We start from the raw sequence: 19,038 nt of genomic DNA, 5'->3' as shown, positions 1-19,038 counted from the left end.
AGAGAGTAACTCTCCTGAGGCCTCTGGGTACCAGAGCCTGAGGATAGGAAGCCAGGCTCCCATTCCCACACAGGGGCTTCTACCAGTCTTGCCTGGGAACCCAGCTCAAGCCTGGATAATATTCCTGATAATTAGGAAGCATTTATAATCAAGGGTCCCTCTTTATGTAAGAGGACATACTGAAAGGAATGATGGGAGAGACTTTTAGTATACAATTACTCGGATAAAACATTTAAAAATGTACATTTGGTGTCATTTCAAAACTCACAAACTAAGAACTCATTTTAGAGTCTATTTTGATTACAGATTCTTAAACAGCTTCAAATCCAGCTTTCTTTAGTACCTTGGAAAAGTTCAAAGCCCTAATGATTTGAGGAAGTACATCAAAGGATTATTTCTCGGTTTTTTTCCCTCACCATCCACAGTACCGAGGGTAATCCTGTCGTCTCTTAGGCCTGTGTGTGACCCGTGTTGTCAAATGCTTTGTGAAAAGCTGCTCAGAAGGGCACCGTGTGATGTCAGCTCGCATTAATTCCTTCTCCGGGGGAGGCACTCAGTGTTCAAACTGTGTTTGTGCTGGCATAATCTATTTAGTCTTCAGCTTCGTTTCTGACAATTTACAAGCACGCTTCCTTGGGAAGCCTCTTCTCTGCAAGCCTTGTGCAAACGCAAGCCTTAGGAAGGGCAATCACAAAGTCCCCAAAGCCGCTTTCCACGGGAACCGTTAGGAAACTGGAAAATATCTGGGAGAGCCGCCTAAGAATGTGTGTGACCAACTGGTAAGAAGTGCAGCCGCTTCCGCCACAGACATCTTATGAAAACTGAAAACTATCACTTATCCACCTAAGGAAAAATGTCTCAATAAAGCAAGTCCATCCATGTCAATGCGTCTTTTCACATAAGAGATAATTTATTCACTTGTTTTCAGCTATCAGCCGCGTACTGCGTTTCTAAAATCACGAAGTCCTTTAACTCCCTTAGAATCATGATTTCATATTCGCAAACACCTAATTCTTCTCTGATTAGTTTCATATACATCAATGTGGGGTAGGAAAACATGTTCATCTTAAATTCCTCATTTGAATGGGCAACACAAATTGCTGATTCATCAAACCACTGCGCTTAGAAAACAACTAAGAAAAAGGTTTTACTAAGATGTTAACCTAGATTTTGATGATTTTGAGATGAAGTCTGGGCGACCTTTATTCTGGTTGGAGCGGGACTCGCGAGCAGTCCCGTCAGCTACAGCCCAGCTGGCGGGCATGGGTCCTGCTCAAGGTTTCACTTCCTACCATCCTTCTGAATCCTGGTTCTGGCAGGTTCTGTGAGCACTAGGGGCTCTTGGATGATGGTTGCTGTGTAATTCTTCCCCAGCAGTTCAACCTCCACCTGTTGCCCCACGTCACTGAGCTCTACAGGGACATAAGCAAAAGCCAGGCTCTTCTGGATGCTGTAACTGTAGCATCCGGACGTTGTGTTGCCAACCACCTGAAAAAGAAGAACAGCTGTCCTCAGCATATTAGCACAGTGGTCAGAGCGTTGTGCTCCTCGTCTCCAGATGTTCCCCCAGCTACAGAGTCAGTTCACAATGGGGAGGGGGCTGTTAGCATCTATTCATTGTCCATTATATTAATTCATCCCGGAATAGTTACACATGTGTAACTTCACTCCATCCTTTCTCCTCCTTCCTGCTGGTCCCTTTCTTCTCCAATTGTCTCCTTTCTACTTTCATGTCTTCTCTACAGATGCTTTTCGATCTGTATTCCACAGATGAACGCAAACACGTACCATTGTCTTTCTGAGTCTAGTTTCTGTCACTTAATGCCCCGATCTCCTGTTCCACACACTCTGCTTTGTGGCTAAGGAAAACATCATCGGATATTTGTGCTGTTTTCTTTACTACCTCTTTTGATGGACACCTGAGCTGACCCCACGTTTGCTATTGTGAATACTGCTGATCGTGGGTGTGGGATCCCTGTGGTGTGCTGACTCAGATTCCTTTGTGTATTCTCAGGAGTGGTATGGCTATAATGCTGATTTCAGTCTTTGAGGAACCTCCACACGGATGTCCATAGTGGCTGGACTACTTAAACTTCCCACCAACAGTGTAGGAGGGTATCTTTGCTGCTCACATTCTCACCAGCACTATTATTTCTGGAGAAGGACTGTCTGGGGGAGTGCATTTTCAACCTTGCCAATTATAAGGTGTGATGTTAATAGTTAGTTTTATCACGTGTTCTAGACTACGGAGAAATGAGTAGGAGTCCTGGTACCTACCTTCAAGAGCTTCCAGCTTAGTTGGGGAAATTAACAGAGCTACAAGAAAATAGAACCAAACAGCCATGGCTTAAAACATGAAAGACTTTTTTTGAAAACGGTGGGATTAGGTTGACAGAAATAGAGGGTGGAAGCTTCCAGAAGGAGGGAAGGCTACAACCAGCGAATGGTAGATGAATCGATAAAAACGGGTTTGGGTGAATTTGGACCCTATCTCACCTAGCAATGGGCAGAGAAATGAGCCATCAAAGCCAGGGCTGCTTCAGGGAAACTGGGGTGTGACAATACCAATCAAGCAATCAAAACCCAGGAGACATAAATGGGCTTTATCCAACAAAACAAACAAACAAACAAAAAACCCGTGCACTGAGTCCCATGAGAGGATCAGAGGGTTAGTGCAAGGCAGATCTAAAGGGAAGATGACAGAGAAATGCAAGCAGAACGCCGGGCTGGAGATACGGCTCAGCGGTGTCAGCACCCATGTCCTGTGACTCCAGCTCCTATAAGTGGCGCCCTCTTCAGGTCCTTAGGCACTGCACACACATGGTGCACATGCAGACGTGCAGGCAAACAGGCATGCACATAAAATAAAGACCTTTGTTTACAGAAATCAGAATTCAAAACAAATTGTTAGGTCAAAACACTGCTTGGAAAAAAGAAGACAACAAAAACAAAATATGATTTGTAAAGAAATGTACACACACACACACACATACATACACATACACACCTATACACACATACACACACACATACATACACATATACACCTATACATATTTACACATACACACACATACATACACACATACACACACATACATATACATACACACATACACACATACATATACATACACACATACACACATACATACATACACACATACATACACATACACACATACACACACATACATACACACACATACACATACACACACATATACACACACACATACATACACATACACACCTATACACACATACACATATACACACACACATACATACACATACACACCTATACACACATACACATATACACACATACATATACATACACACATACACACACATACATATACATACACACCTACATGTACATACACACATACACACAATACACATACACACCTATACACACATACACACACATACATACATACACACATACACATACACATACACATACACACACACATATATACACATACACACACACATTCACACACACACACTTGGGGTCTCCTAACATTCTGCTGGTCCTTCTGGCTCCACTGTCCAGCACTGTGGACTGCATGTGGCTGCTGTCAACACTCACAGCATGAGTCCACCTGGTCCCTCAGACAAGAGCTCAGTTTAGCACACACCACTTCCAGTCTTTTTAGATGTTCCATTCATGAACTTAACTGTAGACCCTTATCTCTGAGGTCTGGGCTTCTAACTATGTCTTTGAAACCCCAAATCCGCAGCTCTCGTGAGATTCTCAGCTTATGATGAGAACCGGTTATTAAAGACACAAACAGCGGAGCTGATTCAGATGTTTTCACCTGTCATGTGCTTGACAGCTAAAATTCAGCACGTGCTTTGAAGTTGTTTCTTCTCCTCTGGGTCAGAGTTTAGTAGCAGAAAATAAGGGTTGGGGTCCAAGAGGATGGGGCATTGAAGGCTGTCTTGGTGACTGGTTGCATTTCTAAGTCTGTAAACCAGGGATTGGTGTTGGAAGGTGGGAGAGTTGAGCTGGTTTGCCTCGGTGACTTAAAAACAGGAAGAGCTCTGGGTGAGTCTGGGTGCAGCTCCGGGTCACTGGTCACAAGCCCTCAGTCACTTCAGAGATTCCTCAGCCATCCTGCCTCTCCCAACACCCCCACAGGAAATGCCTTCAGTCATTTCTTCCTTGGTCACCTAAGAAAAACTCGAGTGCTAATTTTTAAATGTGCTCGTTTTGTGCTAGAATTGACTTTCATTTCTACTTCAGCTGGGATAGTTTCAAAGTCTAGCCTTTCCTTTTATCTTACTTATAAAATCCACAGTTTTTTTTTTCTTCCAGCACAAACTCTAAATAGTTCTCCTGCTCTTTTGGGTTCAATTAGATCCATCCGTTCTCGCTGAGGACACCATTAAAGACACTTGTCCCACCCTCGCCTAGGAGACCTTCACTCTGTTTATTGCAACATTGACCTTGGGTTTTTGTTTGTTTTTTTTTTTGTTTTAGCCAATGTATATCATTCTCCTTTATCTTTAGCCTTTCTCATTTGTCTCTCGAATTCAGTCTCTAACTGATGAGGGACAGCACGGGAAATGACCTTTCACAGGGTGACCCCCTTTGCAGCTGCATGGTAACTTGTGCTTCTGCTGATGCTGTCCCTGTGTGCTGCAATCTTTAAACAGAAGGAGAAGAAGAAGGCAAAGATACCCACCATGGCCGCCACCTCCTGAGCTCTCTAGACTTTCCCAAGGGCCTCTTCCTGAAAATGGCCTTTGCCACTAAGGGTCTCTCAGAACTAATGTCCTTCTGTCCTGACTTTCTAAACTTTAACCAGGTTTAAGTACAGACATTGCCCCGCCCCCACTTGCACTCTGCTTCTCCGAAGGCTACTCCTCACCATTTGAAGTGCATATATACCTATGGACTTCCCTCTTTGTCCACCCCGTCTTCTCTCGTGTGGAAACGCCACAAAGACAACGGTTCTCTTCTGCTTAATTTGTTGATGTGCCTACAACATTGCTGACACAGAGTAAATGACAAAAATAAAAAAGTGTTGAAGAAGCACATAAGCCTATTCTCTGTCTCCAGCACTGGGAGTGTTTGTAGGAATAAAATATAAAATATCAAAAGCATGGGAAATAAGCCAAGTCAGGAAACAAAAAGCAAAAATATATGTCAGTTCTGAACCTAAAGAGTATCTGACCCAAGGGATAGCCTCTCATGTTTGGTTGGATAACTGTGGGTGTTAGTAGAGAAGGTTCCAGATGCTCCCAATTGCCTCACATGGTGACACATGCCTTTAATCCCAGCACTGGGGAGTAGAGGCAGGTGAGGCCAGCCTGGCCTACATAGCAAATTCCAGGAGAGCCAGGGCTACCTAGCTACCTAGAGACTCTCTCTCTCTCTCTCTCTCTCTCTCTCTCTCTCTCTCTCTCTCTCTCTCTCTTTCTTTCTCTCTCTCTCTCTCTCTCATACACACACACACACACAAACACACACACACACACACACACACAAAACCAACCAAGCAAACAAAAATAAGCACTCTCAACACACAAAAAAATGATAATGTCTATGATAATGGAGATGTCAGTCACCGTGAGATGATCACCACACATCCTGTCATGCTTGAGAGTGTCACACGGCCCCTCATAAATGTGCATAATTAGTGTGTCAATTCAAATACTTACAAAACATTTTTAAAGAGTGGTCTTTGGAAATGAGGATTTGTTGTGGAATATTATTCCAACTAGGAATATTATTTTATATTATATTATATATTAACTAGTTACATTGTTTTTGCTGTGGAGTATTAATTTAACTGTGTAAAGGTGTGTTCCTTTTGTTTATGTTGGATTTGTTTATCAATGTAAGGATGTGTGTTTAGTTATGTAAAGATATGTTGCATCTGTTTCACCTTGCCCACCTAAGGCACCTGATTGATCTAATAAAGAGCTGAACAGCCAATAGCTAGGCACAGAAAGGATATGTGGGGTTAGCAGGCAGAGAGAATAAAGAGGAGGAGAACTCTAGGCTCAAAAAGAAAGAAGGAGAGAATGAGGGAGATGCCCAGAGCCAGAAGCCAGCCAGATATAGAGACAATAAGAAAGTAAGAAAAGGTAAAAAGCCCTGAGGCAAAAGGTAGATAAGGAGAAACAGGTTAATTGAAGTTAAAAGAGCTAGCCAGAAACACGCCTAAGCTAGACCGAGTATTAAAAACCAATAAGTCTCTGTCACGATTTGGGAGCTGGTTGGTGGACCAAAAGAAGTAGCATGGTACAAGGATTTTAGAAAAAAGAAGGCTTTTAGCATGGTAGACATGGTGACCCCACTGAGCATCAGGAGCAGACCGGCCTCTGGTAGTAAATTTGAGAGGAAGGGTCCTACACTTGGGCTAGAACTCTATTAGCAGCTGACGTGTGGTAAGAAAGATGAAAGATAAGTTGAGCAGGGGTGTGGTTCTGTCAGGAGGGCACCTGCCCAGCGTACACAGAGTCCAGGGCTCCATCCCAAGGTCAGCATAAAGCTGGGTATAGTGGCATGCTCCTGAAACACCAGCCAGCACTTGGAAGGAGGGAGAATCAGAAGTCTACAGTCATCCTTAGCTACAGAGAGTTCAAGGCCAACCTGCGTAATAGGAGACCCTGTCTCTAAGTCACAAGAAAAGGAAAAATATATAATATAAACTCAATGTATAAGTTTGTAAAAAACGAAAAAAATACGATGTTACAGTAGAACTTGGATTTTCAGGTTTGCTAACTTTAGTTTGAGTATGATCGTGTTGACTTTGGCCAGAAGTCTGTCGGTGGTTGTGACTGGCCTGGAGCTGCCTAGAGGTTGTGTGAGCTTGGCATCTCCAGCATTCACAGCTGAGTAAAGCAGCATGTTGGCGGGAGGGTAACTGAGGACCACTGCAATGATTAAGTTTGATTGGCAGCTTGCTTGAATTACGACACACCCGTGAGATTAGCAAAGCCTGGCTCTGCATATGTCTGTGAGGATGTTTCCAGGTACAGCTGCATCCTGGGATAGAATCAGTTCTCTCATCAGCGGAGTGGTGCCATGATGGATTCATAATATGATGGCACTAGGGGAGGTGGTGAAAGCTAGGAGGATGAGCCTAACCAGAGGAAGTAGGTCCCTGGGACTGTGTCCATGAGCCTCTGTCTTGCTTTGGCCATTTCCTGTTGATTTCCTCCTCCATCTTCTGCCTGTCCACCATGAAGTGAGAAACCTGCTTTGCTCTATTCCCACCACCATGATGTTCTGATCACGAATATGAGGCCAGGCAATGGAGGACTGGGCTCTCCAAAACCTTGGGCCAAAAGACTTCTTCCCTCCTGTAGGTTGTTCTCTCGGGTAGTTTGGCCACAGCTACACAAACTAACTAACACAGACACTTTAGGAAATGCTAAAGAAGTTCGATGCGGGTAAAGGGGAAAAAACATAAAACAAAGGAAAGATAAAGTTGGGGGGATTAATGACCAGAAAAAATTTAGAGACACTAAGAGCCACTGTGCTGGCTAGTCTGACATCAACTTGACACACAAACTGGAGTTATCTAAACGGAGGGACTCTCAGGCCTCCATAAGATCCATTTTTTTCAATTAATGGTTGACGGGGAGGGCCCAGCCCATGGTGGGTGGTTCTATCCTTGGGCCAGTGGTCCTGGGTTTTATAAGAAAGCAGGTTGAGCAGGCTATGGGGGGGGGGGGTGGGGACAGGCCAGTAAGCAGCTCCCCTTCATGGCCTCTGCATCAGCTCCTGCCTCCAGGATCCTGCCCTGTTTGAGTTCATGTCCTGACTTCCTTTGATGATGAACAGTGATGTGGAAATATAAATCCCCCCCCCCAAAAAAAACAAGCAAACAAACAAAAACCCAAAAAACAAAACCACAACAACAAAAAACTTTCCTCCCCAACTTGCTTTTTGGTCATGGTGTTTCCTCACAGCAATAGAAACTCTGACTAAAACAGCCGTCATTATCCTGTCCAGGGGCTTCATTCTGTACATGAGGAAACTAAGGTGAGAAATCAGGTCAAGAATCTGGTTAATAGCAGAGCTGGTGCTTGGCAGAAGGCATATCAACTGTGGGCAAATCAGAAAGCAGGGGAAGAACAGGGGTTGCTATGTAACCCAGGCTGGCCCCAAATTCACTGCATAGCTCAGGCTGGCCTGAAACTGATGATCCTCCTGCTTCAGTTTATGGGATGCTGGGATTACCAGAATCCTTGGCTACCAACATGTATTAAGGAATGACGTCTAGAGCTGGAGAGATGGCCCAGTGGCTGAGAGCACTTGCTGCTAGATTTAATTCTCAGTGTTCATATGGTGGTTCACAGCTATCTGTAACTCCATTTCCATGGGATCCAAAAATAGAGAAAGGAAAGAGGAAGGAAAAGTCACAAGGAACAATTCAAACAGAAGAGCAAGCTCAGCCCTATCTGAGAGGGGAAGTGAAGATTAGCCTGGAGAAGGTGGCAGACAGGAACTGGAGATCCCAGGAAAGCCTGTTAGCTCCGCCGTGTGTGATAACAAGATCAGATGCGGAACTGTCGCATATGATTAGGTTGTAGAGTGACTTCAGGGGTACACCAGCAAGGACAGCAAGAGGGCAGACTGGAGTAGTCAGCAGTCTTTAGAGGAAGGGGCGGGAATCAAAGCCCAAGTGTAGGTGGATTGAACTCAGCTCCATCAACCAACCATTAACTACAGAAACTAAAAGGATTTACCCAGTCTCTCTGAGCCTCATCTTTACAACAGAAATGGTCACACAGATCTAACAGGGATGCTGTAACACTAAGTGAGCAAACATGAAAAATGTCTGGTCTGTAGGGGTCATTCGGCCACATCAGTTCTGTCAAAAGGCTTGTGTGTCTAAAGGCCTTAGTGTGTGTGTTTGTCGGTGAGGTTCCCCGACTCCAGCCATCTACCACTAAAGGATGGAGAAAATGAAATAAAAAGTCAGAGATGCTGCAGTAGATGAGAAAATTCACAAGTCCAGGATCTCTGAGCTTCGAGCATTAACAGAGCTGACCCTGCTCCACATAGAACAAACAGCTCTTAGAAGAGCTTGGAAGGGCCAGTGCTCCCTCTCCCCATCATCTCGCTGGGCATCCCACCCCAGTCAAAGCACATCCTAATGCTGAGCCACACTGGACTTTACAAATAGAGAAAGTGAAGGGAGCAGGGTCCTGCTGATGGGCTAGCCCACTACCCCTGGTTATACTGAACTTCAAGAAGGACATGAACAACGCAAAGTGGGAAGACAGCAATCAGTTCTTCCTGAAGAACAGAGTGGTGGCTGCCTTCCAAGTCACCTTCACCCCTCATTGTCCTGATGTGTCCATTTGGATTTGTGCTTGTTGTGCTAATTGGATCTTTTAAAGAGATTCTGGAGAAATTAAATCAGAATAGCAAATTCTTACAAAATCCATCTTTTGCATTCACAGATATAAATATGCTGTGACCCAATATTTTTAAACACACATAGATTCTTCCGTTTGAAAAAAAAATGAGCAGCATGTCAGTTTCTTGTCAGTGAATTGATTTCTGTTTCTTTAAAGTCAGCTCAGAAATTAAAAGTGTGCCATCCTCTCAATAAGTGAATAAATGAGGGGAAAATACACCCTCGTAGTGCACAGAGACGTTCGGTCGTGGGTGATGTGGTGGCTGTGGCACCCACCTTGCCCTTGTACCAAATGCTTTCATTTCCCTCCGGATCCACATCCTCCGTTGCCAAGGTGAGGCAGACGAGTCTCCGTTTCAGCCCCTCCGTTTTGATCTGCCTCAGCGCTTGCTTTCCAACGAAGTCGGCCGGCTGCAGGAACCCAAGATAATGATGATGAATGAGGGCTCCGACACCGTGACAAGGTTAGCGATGCAAGCATTTAAATTGGTCTTTGCTATTTTCTCACCAATTACACACTAAATAAAAATACAGATTGGATCAAACGTCTAGACAAATATATCTTAGTGCCCAAATGACAGTACCAGCCACCCATTCCTGTGGAATGGGTTAGACTTAATGTAATAACTTAGGCAGATAATTTTCCCAGAACCACCTCAGCAGAAAAGCATAAGGTGCTGAGTTGTGCTAGTAGGTTACAGAAATGACCCCATATCTAATGGGTCTGGACAGTGGCATCAGCTGTCTGAACAAAGTATGTCTCAATTTCTACCCATTGGAAGCTTTTTATAAGAAACCAACATTTTTGGTACGTGATACCAGAAAAACCCCAAAATGCTACGTCTCCCTCTCCAGAGTAACACTCCTTGGGATGTATTAACTACCAGGCTATCCTCACTAGTTCATTCAGGGGATGTATTAACTACCAGGCTATCCTCATTAGTTCGTTCAGGAGATATTTGTTTTGCCGGACTCCAAGTGAGGCCTCTTGTAGGCTGTGGGGTTACAAAATGAGTCAGATGTGGGCATCTGTAACACAGATCTTATTCTTGAACCTGCTCTTTAGCCTTTCTTCCTCCTTCCAAGTAACATGTGACAGATGACACTCATGCTCCAACTTGAAGACTTTCCCATTGTTAGTCAGTCATCTCACAACTGAGCAGGACACACAGGTGAGCAGTCACTGATCAGTGGGGACCCTGGGCAACAGAGAAAGGAAGATGCGATTCTACCCAGCCAGAATGCCGGGGGACCTTGGATAAAGTAAGACAAATTCACCAGAGGCTAAGAGCAAGGACAGTGCCCAGGAGAGAGGCGTGCCCTTCAGGTGAGGTGATAATAAGCCTACAGAAGCATGTCTTTAGGGCCGGAGAGGGAATTCAACACACAAAGCTCACCTTGCTAAAAAGACATGAGAGATGCAATAAAAATTCTCAAAATCAACTGTCACGTACACTCAAAAGTAAACAAAGAACTCCACAATCCAAAGAAGCCACCTCAAACTTCTATTTTTCTCCTGGCCCAGAAGGCAACAACAGTTTGTGCCAAAGATGCCCTCCCGTGGCCAGCATTTAAGATGGAAACATTTAGGACTGTGTGTAGTCAAAGTCAACCCCATGACCTCTGAGAATCATCAGGAGGTCCTCACACCCCTTCCACCCGATGCGCCTCACCATGCCTTCCCTGATGCTAGACTTCCAGGGTGCAGCCACAGCACTGTATTGGTCCTGCAGGGGTTGCAACTATAAGTCGCTGACCTGCACGGGATGCTGAAGAAGGCTTCCATTACCCACAGTTTAAATACTATACAAATCCAACCTCTAATTCTCTCTCTCCTTTCCCAGTGTGACCCAGATGGTGAAACCAGCTTTATTACAGCTCAGAGCATGAAAACATAAAGATCAACACATGAGATAGTTACTACATGAAGAGTTGAAAAGGGAAATTACAGGAAGAATTTGACTTATTTGGATCCACAGATAAATATTAAAAATTAAAAAACAAGTTTTATAAGCAAATTAAGTATACAGTGTGGGCTGGTAAAAAGGCTCACAGGCATTTGCCACCAATCCTGGTGACCTGTGTTTGATTCCCCAGAACCCATAAGTATAGCAAAGCCTCTGTGTGTGAGCCCACACACACAATAAGAGAATAAATGTAAAAAAAATGCATACTATACGGTCAATGCTTACTGTAGAACCTGAAAAATACAGATGACACAAAGCAACTGCTGTGTCCCCAGGGGTCACCACCCATTGTGACGAGCATTTTGTTACATTTATTTAATTTCCTCTGTGCAATGGTTAGTCTTGTTGATTTGACAGGGCTTAGAATCCTCTAGACAAGTCCCAGAACATACCTGTGCAGGATTAGGGTCCCTGAGGTGGGAGGACCCACTTCAACTGTGGGCGACACCATTCCATAGGCTCTGGACCCAAGCTGAATCAAAAGGAGAAAGGGGGCTGACCCTGGCGGCCCTCTCTGCTTTGGCGTGTGTGTGTGTGTGTGTGTGTGTGTGTGTGTGTGTGTGTGTGTGTGTGTATAAAGGTTTTTCTAAACATTTATTAATGTACTTGTGTGTTGGGGAGAGGTGAGTGGGTGGCTGTGTGTGCCACACTGTACTGTGGAAGTCAGAAAGCAAGTTGAGGGAGTCAGGTTTTTCCTTCTACTACGTGGGTTCTCAGGGATTGAACTCGGGTCCTCAGGGTTGGCACCAAGCACCTTTATCCAGCGAGCCATCTTGCCAGCCCTTCCTCTGCTTCCATACTCTGAATGCAATATGAGCAGCTGCCTCGGGCTCCTGCCATGGTGGTCTGTTCCCTCAGTCTGTGACCCTAAATACACCCTTCCTCCATTAAGACATGTTTGCCAGGAGACTTTATTTTAGCAAAAGGAAAAGTAACTAATATGTTCTACATATTTATAGTCTGTACTTTTCAGATAAGAGTACTGTAAACATTTTTATATATTTGCCTCTAACAAGAACAGTGGTTATATAAACAACGATACAAAAAAAAAAAACATTTATTTCAAACTTTTTCAAACGTTCGTTCTCTTTTGTTACTTTACGGCCCATCTGCTTAGGTTATGAAATTGAAATCATAGGAAACTAATGTTACTACAGCTAAACTCTGTATCTCCAGATACAGGAGAGAAACTGAGCCGGGCGGTGGTGGCGCACGCCTTTAATCCCAGCACTCGGGAGGCAGAGCCAGGTGGATCTTTGTGAGTTCGAGGCCAGCCTGGGCTACCAAGTGAGTCCCAGGAAAGGCGCAAAGCTACACAGAGAAACCCTGTGTCTCAAACCTCCCCCCTAATAAAAAAGAAAGAAAGAAACTGTATAATGGCAAAGACCTCTGCTCTGTTTTTAAAGAACACTTGCTACAACTGATGAATGATGGCAGGGGTTGGTTATAATCTGTCTTCCTAGGAGACAGCATCTGTGGAAATAAAATAAAAAGGCCTATGATTGGGTAGAAAACACTCACACAGGAGTGGCTAGCACCTTACGTGGTGTGATTTGCAGAATGCCAATGGCTCTTAAATTGTTTGATGTGGTAATCCTCACAGTGACTCTGCAGTAGCATTGGGCAGGTACACCAGGTCACAGGACAATGACCTGAGGCTCAATCACATGGCAACAGAAACCAGCATCTGTAGATTTTGTCCATATTTAAAAAAAAAACTTGGCCAGGCGGTGGTAGCACACACCTTTAATCCCAGCACTCGGGAGGCAGAGGCAGGCGGATCTTTGTGAGTTCAAGGCCAGCCTGGTCTACAGAGCAAGATCCAGGAAAGGCACAAAACTACACAGAGAAACCCTGTCTCAAAAAAAAAAAAAAAACAAAAACAAAAACAAAAAAAAAACTGTATCAGGATCCTAGAATGCATGGCTGATAGATAGAAATACTCAAAATGCTGAGTTATAGATGGTGGTTCATGTCTGTCATCCTAGCACTTGGGATGTAAAGGCAAGAGTATTTTGAGTTCAAGGCCAACCTAAGTTACATATCGAGACCTTATCTCAAAATAAAATCAATAAATTGTAAGAGCCAAAATTAACCTGTAAGCCCAAGGACAAGGTAACTTCCTGGGGTGCTGGGAGTTGTCGTTCTTGAGAAATAGCAAGCCATATGTTTTTACTTCCCTAAACAGGTTTGTTTGAAAACAATGCCCTGACAACCAAATCCTCACTGCTCGCACATCCTGTGATGGTTCAATGTGATCGGACTGAGAGATGCTGAGGATGTTTGTAAAGCACACCTCGGTGCGTCTGCCGGGGCACTCTCAGAGATTAGATCATGAGAGCTCTGACATAATGGCTTAATCGAGGGTGAATTCACAATTCGCTTAGACCTGTGGGAGTTGGTGGGCCTGGCTGTAGGCGGTAAGTCACCAGGGAATGGCCTGAGGACTCATGTCTTGCCTTGGTTCCCTTCTGTAACTCTAGTTCTGCTCTGCTCCCTGGTGGCCATGAGGTGAAGTCCCTCCCCATGGGTTCTCACTAGCATGATCTTATACTCCAATATGTGAACTGAGCCCTCTGAAACGGTGAGCTGAATGAATTCTTCCTCTTTTGGGTGGTTTCTGATGGGCATTTTGTCACAGCAATGAGGACAGTCACAGAGCGGAGTCAGTCCCCGCCCCTTCCCAATCTTAAAGTGCAGTCATGACGTTTCATCCCTGTTGTATTTGGCTTACCTCTCAAGACTGTAGACTTGACTCTACTACCTACTAATTCATTATAAATGAGAAGAAATGAGTCTGAAGGTTGTGCTGTAGTTAGAAGTGGTGCTTTCGGAATGACCCAAAAACAGAAATACATCTGTTTAATGAGTCATTGATGAATTACCTATATAAACAGCAGTTAATGTCTTTGAGAAGTGTACAGATTTCTGAGGCACTAAGGCTTCAGCTTACAAATAGTTTAGACTGTTTTTTTAGTGTAATACTTTTAAATATCAATAAAAGTCATTAAGGCAGCCAGCTGTAATACACACTAAATATAACTAACATACACACACACACACACACACACACACACACACACACACACACACAAAGTAGGCTTTAAGTGAAAGGTAGTTACTCATCTTCTATTAGCCCTGCTAATGGCATGCATGTTACCCGAATGCTGATATAAATTAAAATAAATTAAACTAGTATATTTTGGGGAGTGATTCTTAAGAAATGAAGTGTTTGAAGACACAGTCAAATCTGACCGCTGCGGTGGGGGAAGATCTGGACACAGAGTTGGGAGAGGGGCCAAGACCAGAGCAGAGAATAAGGTTGAAGGCTTGGGTCTTTCTTTCCCATTTATATAGGGTAAAACCACCATCAAAAAAATCCAAGAATGTCATCAGTTTAACTTAAGTTTTTGGCTCATATCCTTTAAACTCAAATATTAAAAGTTCCAAAGACAGAAATGACTAAGTTTCACATCTTGCATCGCCGAATCCCCAGGAACCAGGCGTGGGCACCCAGTCCTGTTCTGTGTTTTTCAGCCGCTGGTTACCAGCTCCTCCAAAGGGCAGAATGAAGATGAGAATCCAGGTGACAGCTCCTGTCACTGTCCCTCACGCACACTGGAAAGCTTCTTGTCTAAAATGGGCCCCGAGAAATCACTGAAGGCAGCCCGGAGGAGGCCTCCTTGTGAAGTTCGTGGCCATTGCCAGCCTGAGACTGCGTTAACTGTCGCATCCTTTGGTCAGCTGTTCAGCACTCTGTGCATCTGGGTGTGACTCAGAGATGCTGAGAAAGCTGCATCCTGGGCTCACTCATTTGGGGAAAGGGTTGACTTGGTCTGCACCCCATCAAGACAAACCACAGCCTCACTCGCTTCCTATTCCGAGTTAGGCCACAGAAGCCTTTGAACAGCTTGTGACTTGAGCCAGTCTACAAGAACTGCAAGTCCCATGAAGGTTGGAGGGAGATTGAGCAAGAAAGCTCAAGCCCGGACAGCCCTGGTGTGCTTTTTGTGCCGTACAGCCAAGCACGTCATCAATAGATCCTTTGTAGCGAAGTGTTAAATCACGAGTTTAGCCGCTGTTGTTGGCTGGGAAACGAAATCTCCCACATACATCAAGTTTTCACTCTCAGCCCTTAGCACAGGTGGCCGAGGAACAACCCAACTAGCATTTTCCTAGCTGAAGTACTAGCCAGAAGAGAATTCCTTCTCAAAAACAGTCTTTGAGGGAGCAAGAAAAGGGACTCTGCAGGTACAGGGAAGGAGGAGATTGAAGAGAAACCCAAGGAACACGTGTAGTGTCACACACCTGGAATCCCAGCACTTGAGAGGTTGAGGCAGGAGGATGACGGGTATAGAATCAGTTTGGACTAAGTGGTGAAACCCTGCCATCTGTAAACTGAGGAAAATATTAAAAACATGCCTAAGGCAGACCAATAACCAGGGTAATTGCCTTTTAAACCAAATTCAAAATTTTGAAAACTAAAATAGTCCCTATTACATATATTCTGTGACTTTCATTACATTCAATTTTAAGGAAAATATTAGGCTTTGAAGCTTATGACTCAAAAGAAAGCTGCGGGCTGGCCACGTGACTTTATCAGGTACACTTTTACATTTAACTTCAGCAGCAGCTAAAGTTTTAATATTCTCACAGTACAACTGATCATTTGCAAATTCTGCAAGTTCAATCAACTACACACCAAAAGAAAAAAGAAAAAAAAACACGCTTGTGTTGAACTTCTATGAGTGTTTTTCTTATCATTTCCTAAACATTACACTATGGCTCCATTTGCATATCACTTGGGTTGTATTATGTGTTGTGTGATTTAAAGCATACAAGAGGATGCGGAGGGCTCAGCACTGGGCTCCTACACTGTTTTCTAGACGTATTTGAGCCCATGGAGATTTCTGTATGCTAGAGGGGCCAAGTCTCCACTATCCACCCATCACAGGGACAGCTGGAGTTTTCATCCTTTTCTAGGGCAGAGAGATACACGATTATCTGTTTTGAGTTTATGCAAAGCAAACAGCTCTCGAGGAAATAAGCATGAAGAACAGAGCAAAGCTTTGCTCCCTACATCTCACCTCAGGCTCAGAGCCTGCTAGGGAGGTTTATGTTTTCGTCATTATCTAAGTAAGAGTGCTTGTAGATGAAATGCTTCGTCTTAGACGGGCAAGTGGAACAGAAACCACTGAAGTCTGTCGGTAGCGGGTCGAGCTGAAGAGGCAGCCAGTGCTCTGAGCATGATGAACACTACCACAGGGCCGGCCCACAGGAGTTCCCGACACCCCTTGCCTTTAATTTCCACACATATCTGAAGAGCCCAAATCCATGCTTCCTGAACAGAGCTCCAAACCCACCAGCACAGCTGCATTCCAGACCTTCCCACTCTGTTATTCCACACCCACAAACCCTTCCAGTTTGCCAGCCACATCTGTCCTTTTTCCAGTGCTGACAATATCCCCTGTCTTTCTCTCCACCCCACAGCGCCTCGGGTGAGCGCCATACTGCCTTCTAATAGTGCTCACATTATTTTCTTCCCCACCCCACAGCCTCTGTTTAATGGAAGCCTTTGCCCTTTCTCCACCGGCCTCCTTCAGTAATTGGGGAAACGATCTCCCTGTCACACCAGCAACTTTCTTTTAATCAGTTTTCCATCACCAGAATGTCACTTCTTGCTCAAAAGCCTTAAATCACTCCTTAGCTCCCCTTTCTGATGGGTACCGCTGCATTCCTGACAGCATTTCTGGACACTGCTTTCAACAGAATACATGTACTGAAAATTCTTCATGTGCCAGTCCTGAGTTAGGTGCAGAAGATAAAATAGCAAACCATATTTTGTATTGCTAGCTCCTGAATTGAACTGTATGTATCATTCTATTCAAAATAAATAAATAGAATAAGTTTACTTTTTGAACAAGTAAAATAATTTCAAATGCTCAAGACCTACAAGGAGATCATATCTGTGAAATTTAAGTTGGATTCCATACTTTAGAAATGATCTAATAAAACCTGAAAATATCTTAAAAAGATCAACTGTTAACACCAAGTTAATTTTACACCTAAAGCGAAAGACTTAACATTAGAAAATAAATATAGTTCAACAGATAACAAGTAAAAAAGAAAAATTAGCTGATTAGATGTAGAAAAGCCCTTTAATAAAACTAATATTTACTCCCAACTAAAAGAAAACATTTAGCACTAGGAACAGAAGGAATCACCCCAACCTGATACAAAGCGGCTGTGAAAACCTATTGAACACTGTCCCCGGTGTGAACACCGACCCCGGTGTGAACACCGACCCCAGTGTGATCACTGACCCCGGTGTGAACACCGTCCAGTGAACACTGTCCCTGGTGTGAACACCGTCCCTGGTGTGAACACCGACCCCGGTGTGAACACCGTCCCTGGTGTCCACCATCCCCGGTGTGAACACTGTCCCTGGTGTGAACACTGTCCCTGGTGTGAACACTGTCCCTGGTTAGAACACCGACCCCGGTGTGAACACTGTCCCTGGTGTGAACACTGTCCCTGGTTAGAACACCGTCCAGTGTCCACCGTCCCCGGTGATGGGGGCAGATACTTTCCACACGAGGTCAGGATCAAGGCAAAGGTATTTGTCGTCACCACTTTTGTGCAGCTTTGGTGAAGGTTAAGCCAGTGGAGCTTCTAAGCAATGCAGTAAGGCAGGAAAAAGAAATAGAAGACTTTAAAAGAAACAGAGAAAAGCTGTATTTTTATGCAACATGGTTGTCTGTGTAGAAGATCTCAGAGAACCTGCAAAACAGATCTACAAGAACTACTGAGCGAGACTGAAAGGTACAGAAGCCAATTGTACTTGTGTGCGTCTGTACGTATGTATGCGTGTGTGTTTGTGTGTAGAGGTGTGTATGTGTGTGTATTCTTGTAGGGGGTGCATATGCATGTGTTGAGTGTGTGTATATGCGTGTGTACAGGTCTGCAGGTGTGTGCATTCTTGTAGAGGGTGCACGTGTTTGTGTGTGTGGAGTGTGTGATTGTGTGGGTGTGCAGGTGTGTGCACCCCTGTAGAGGGTGCACGTGTATGTGTGTGCACCCATGGAAACTAGAGATTGATGGTGGGTGTCTTCCTCTATTTCCCTCTGACTTGTTTTCTGAGACAAGGTTTGCACAGAATCTGGAGTCCACTGACTGGACTAGAACTTTGGCCAGCAAGCTCCCAAGATCCTCTTGTTTCTGCCTACCCAGTACTGGGATTACATGTATACACAGCCATACCTGGCTTTTCAGGAGCTGAGACCTGAAACCAGGTCCTCATAACATGGGCAGCAAGCACTTTTCTGACCGAGCTATCTCCCAAGCTCCCAGTTGCATTCCTATAGATTAACAATAAGCAATTGAAAACTGAATTTAAAACACCATTTATGATAGTATTACATTATGAAATACTTAGGGTATGAAAATGTACAAAGATGCACAGACATATATTGGAATCTAAAAAATATTTTCGAGAAAAATGAATGATGCTCTAAATGGGCACAGAAATATACATTGTTCAAGTGTTGAAAGACTTGAATTAACCTATAGATACAGTGTATTTCCAATCAAAATCCCAAGTGCTTTTAAAAATCAATTGACACACTGATTCTATAATTTATGGAAAACCAAAAGGACCTAGACTAGCCAAAATT

The 19,038-nt window shown here is 44.1% G+C and overlaps 1 protein-coding gene across 1 annotated transcript in view; it reads right to left on the bottom strand.

The window, feature by feature from the left end:
- Nucleotides 1-889: 889 nt before the first annotated feature.
- Dmgdh (dimethylglycine dehydrogenase) overlaps nt 890-19,038 on the bottom strand; it is a 76,835-nt gene continuing 58,686 nt past the window's right edge. Inside the window, exons 15-16 of the mRNA XM_042261632.2 lie at nt 9,675-9,809; nt 890-1,488 (exon numbers count right to left, since the gene is read on the bottom strand). Of these exons, the coding sequence (XP_042117566.2) occupies nt 1,282-1,488; nt 9,675-9,809 (342 nt within the window). The 3' untranslated portion in view covers nt 890-1,281. The remainder of the gene's footprint in view (nt 1,489-9,674; nt 9,810-19,038) is intronic.

Source organism: Peromyscus maniculatus, chromosome 15, assembly GCF_049852395.1.
Source record: "Peromyscus maniculatus bairdii isolate BWxNUB_F1_BW_parent chromosome 15, HU_Pman_BW_mat_3.1, whole genome shotgun sequence".
NCBI classification, from domain to species: domain Eukaryota; kingdom Metazoa; phylum Chordata; class Mammalia; order Rodentia; family Cricetidae; genus Peromyscus; species Peromyscus maniculatus.
Note: the sequence above shows the minus strand (reverse complement) of the source record. Positions and strands in the feature narration are given on the sequence as shown.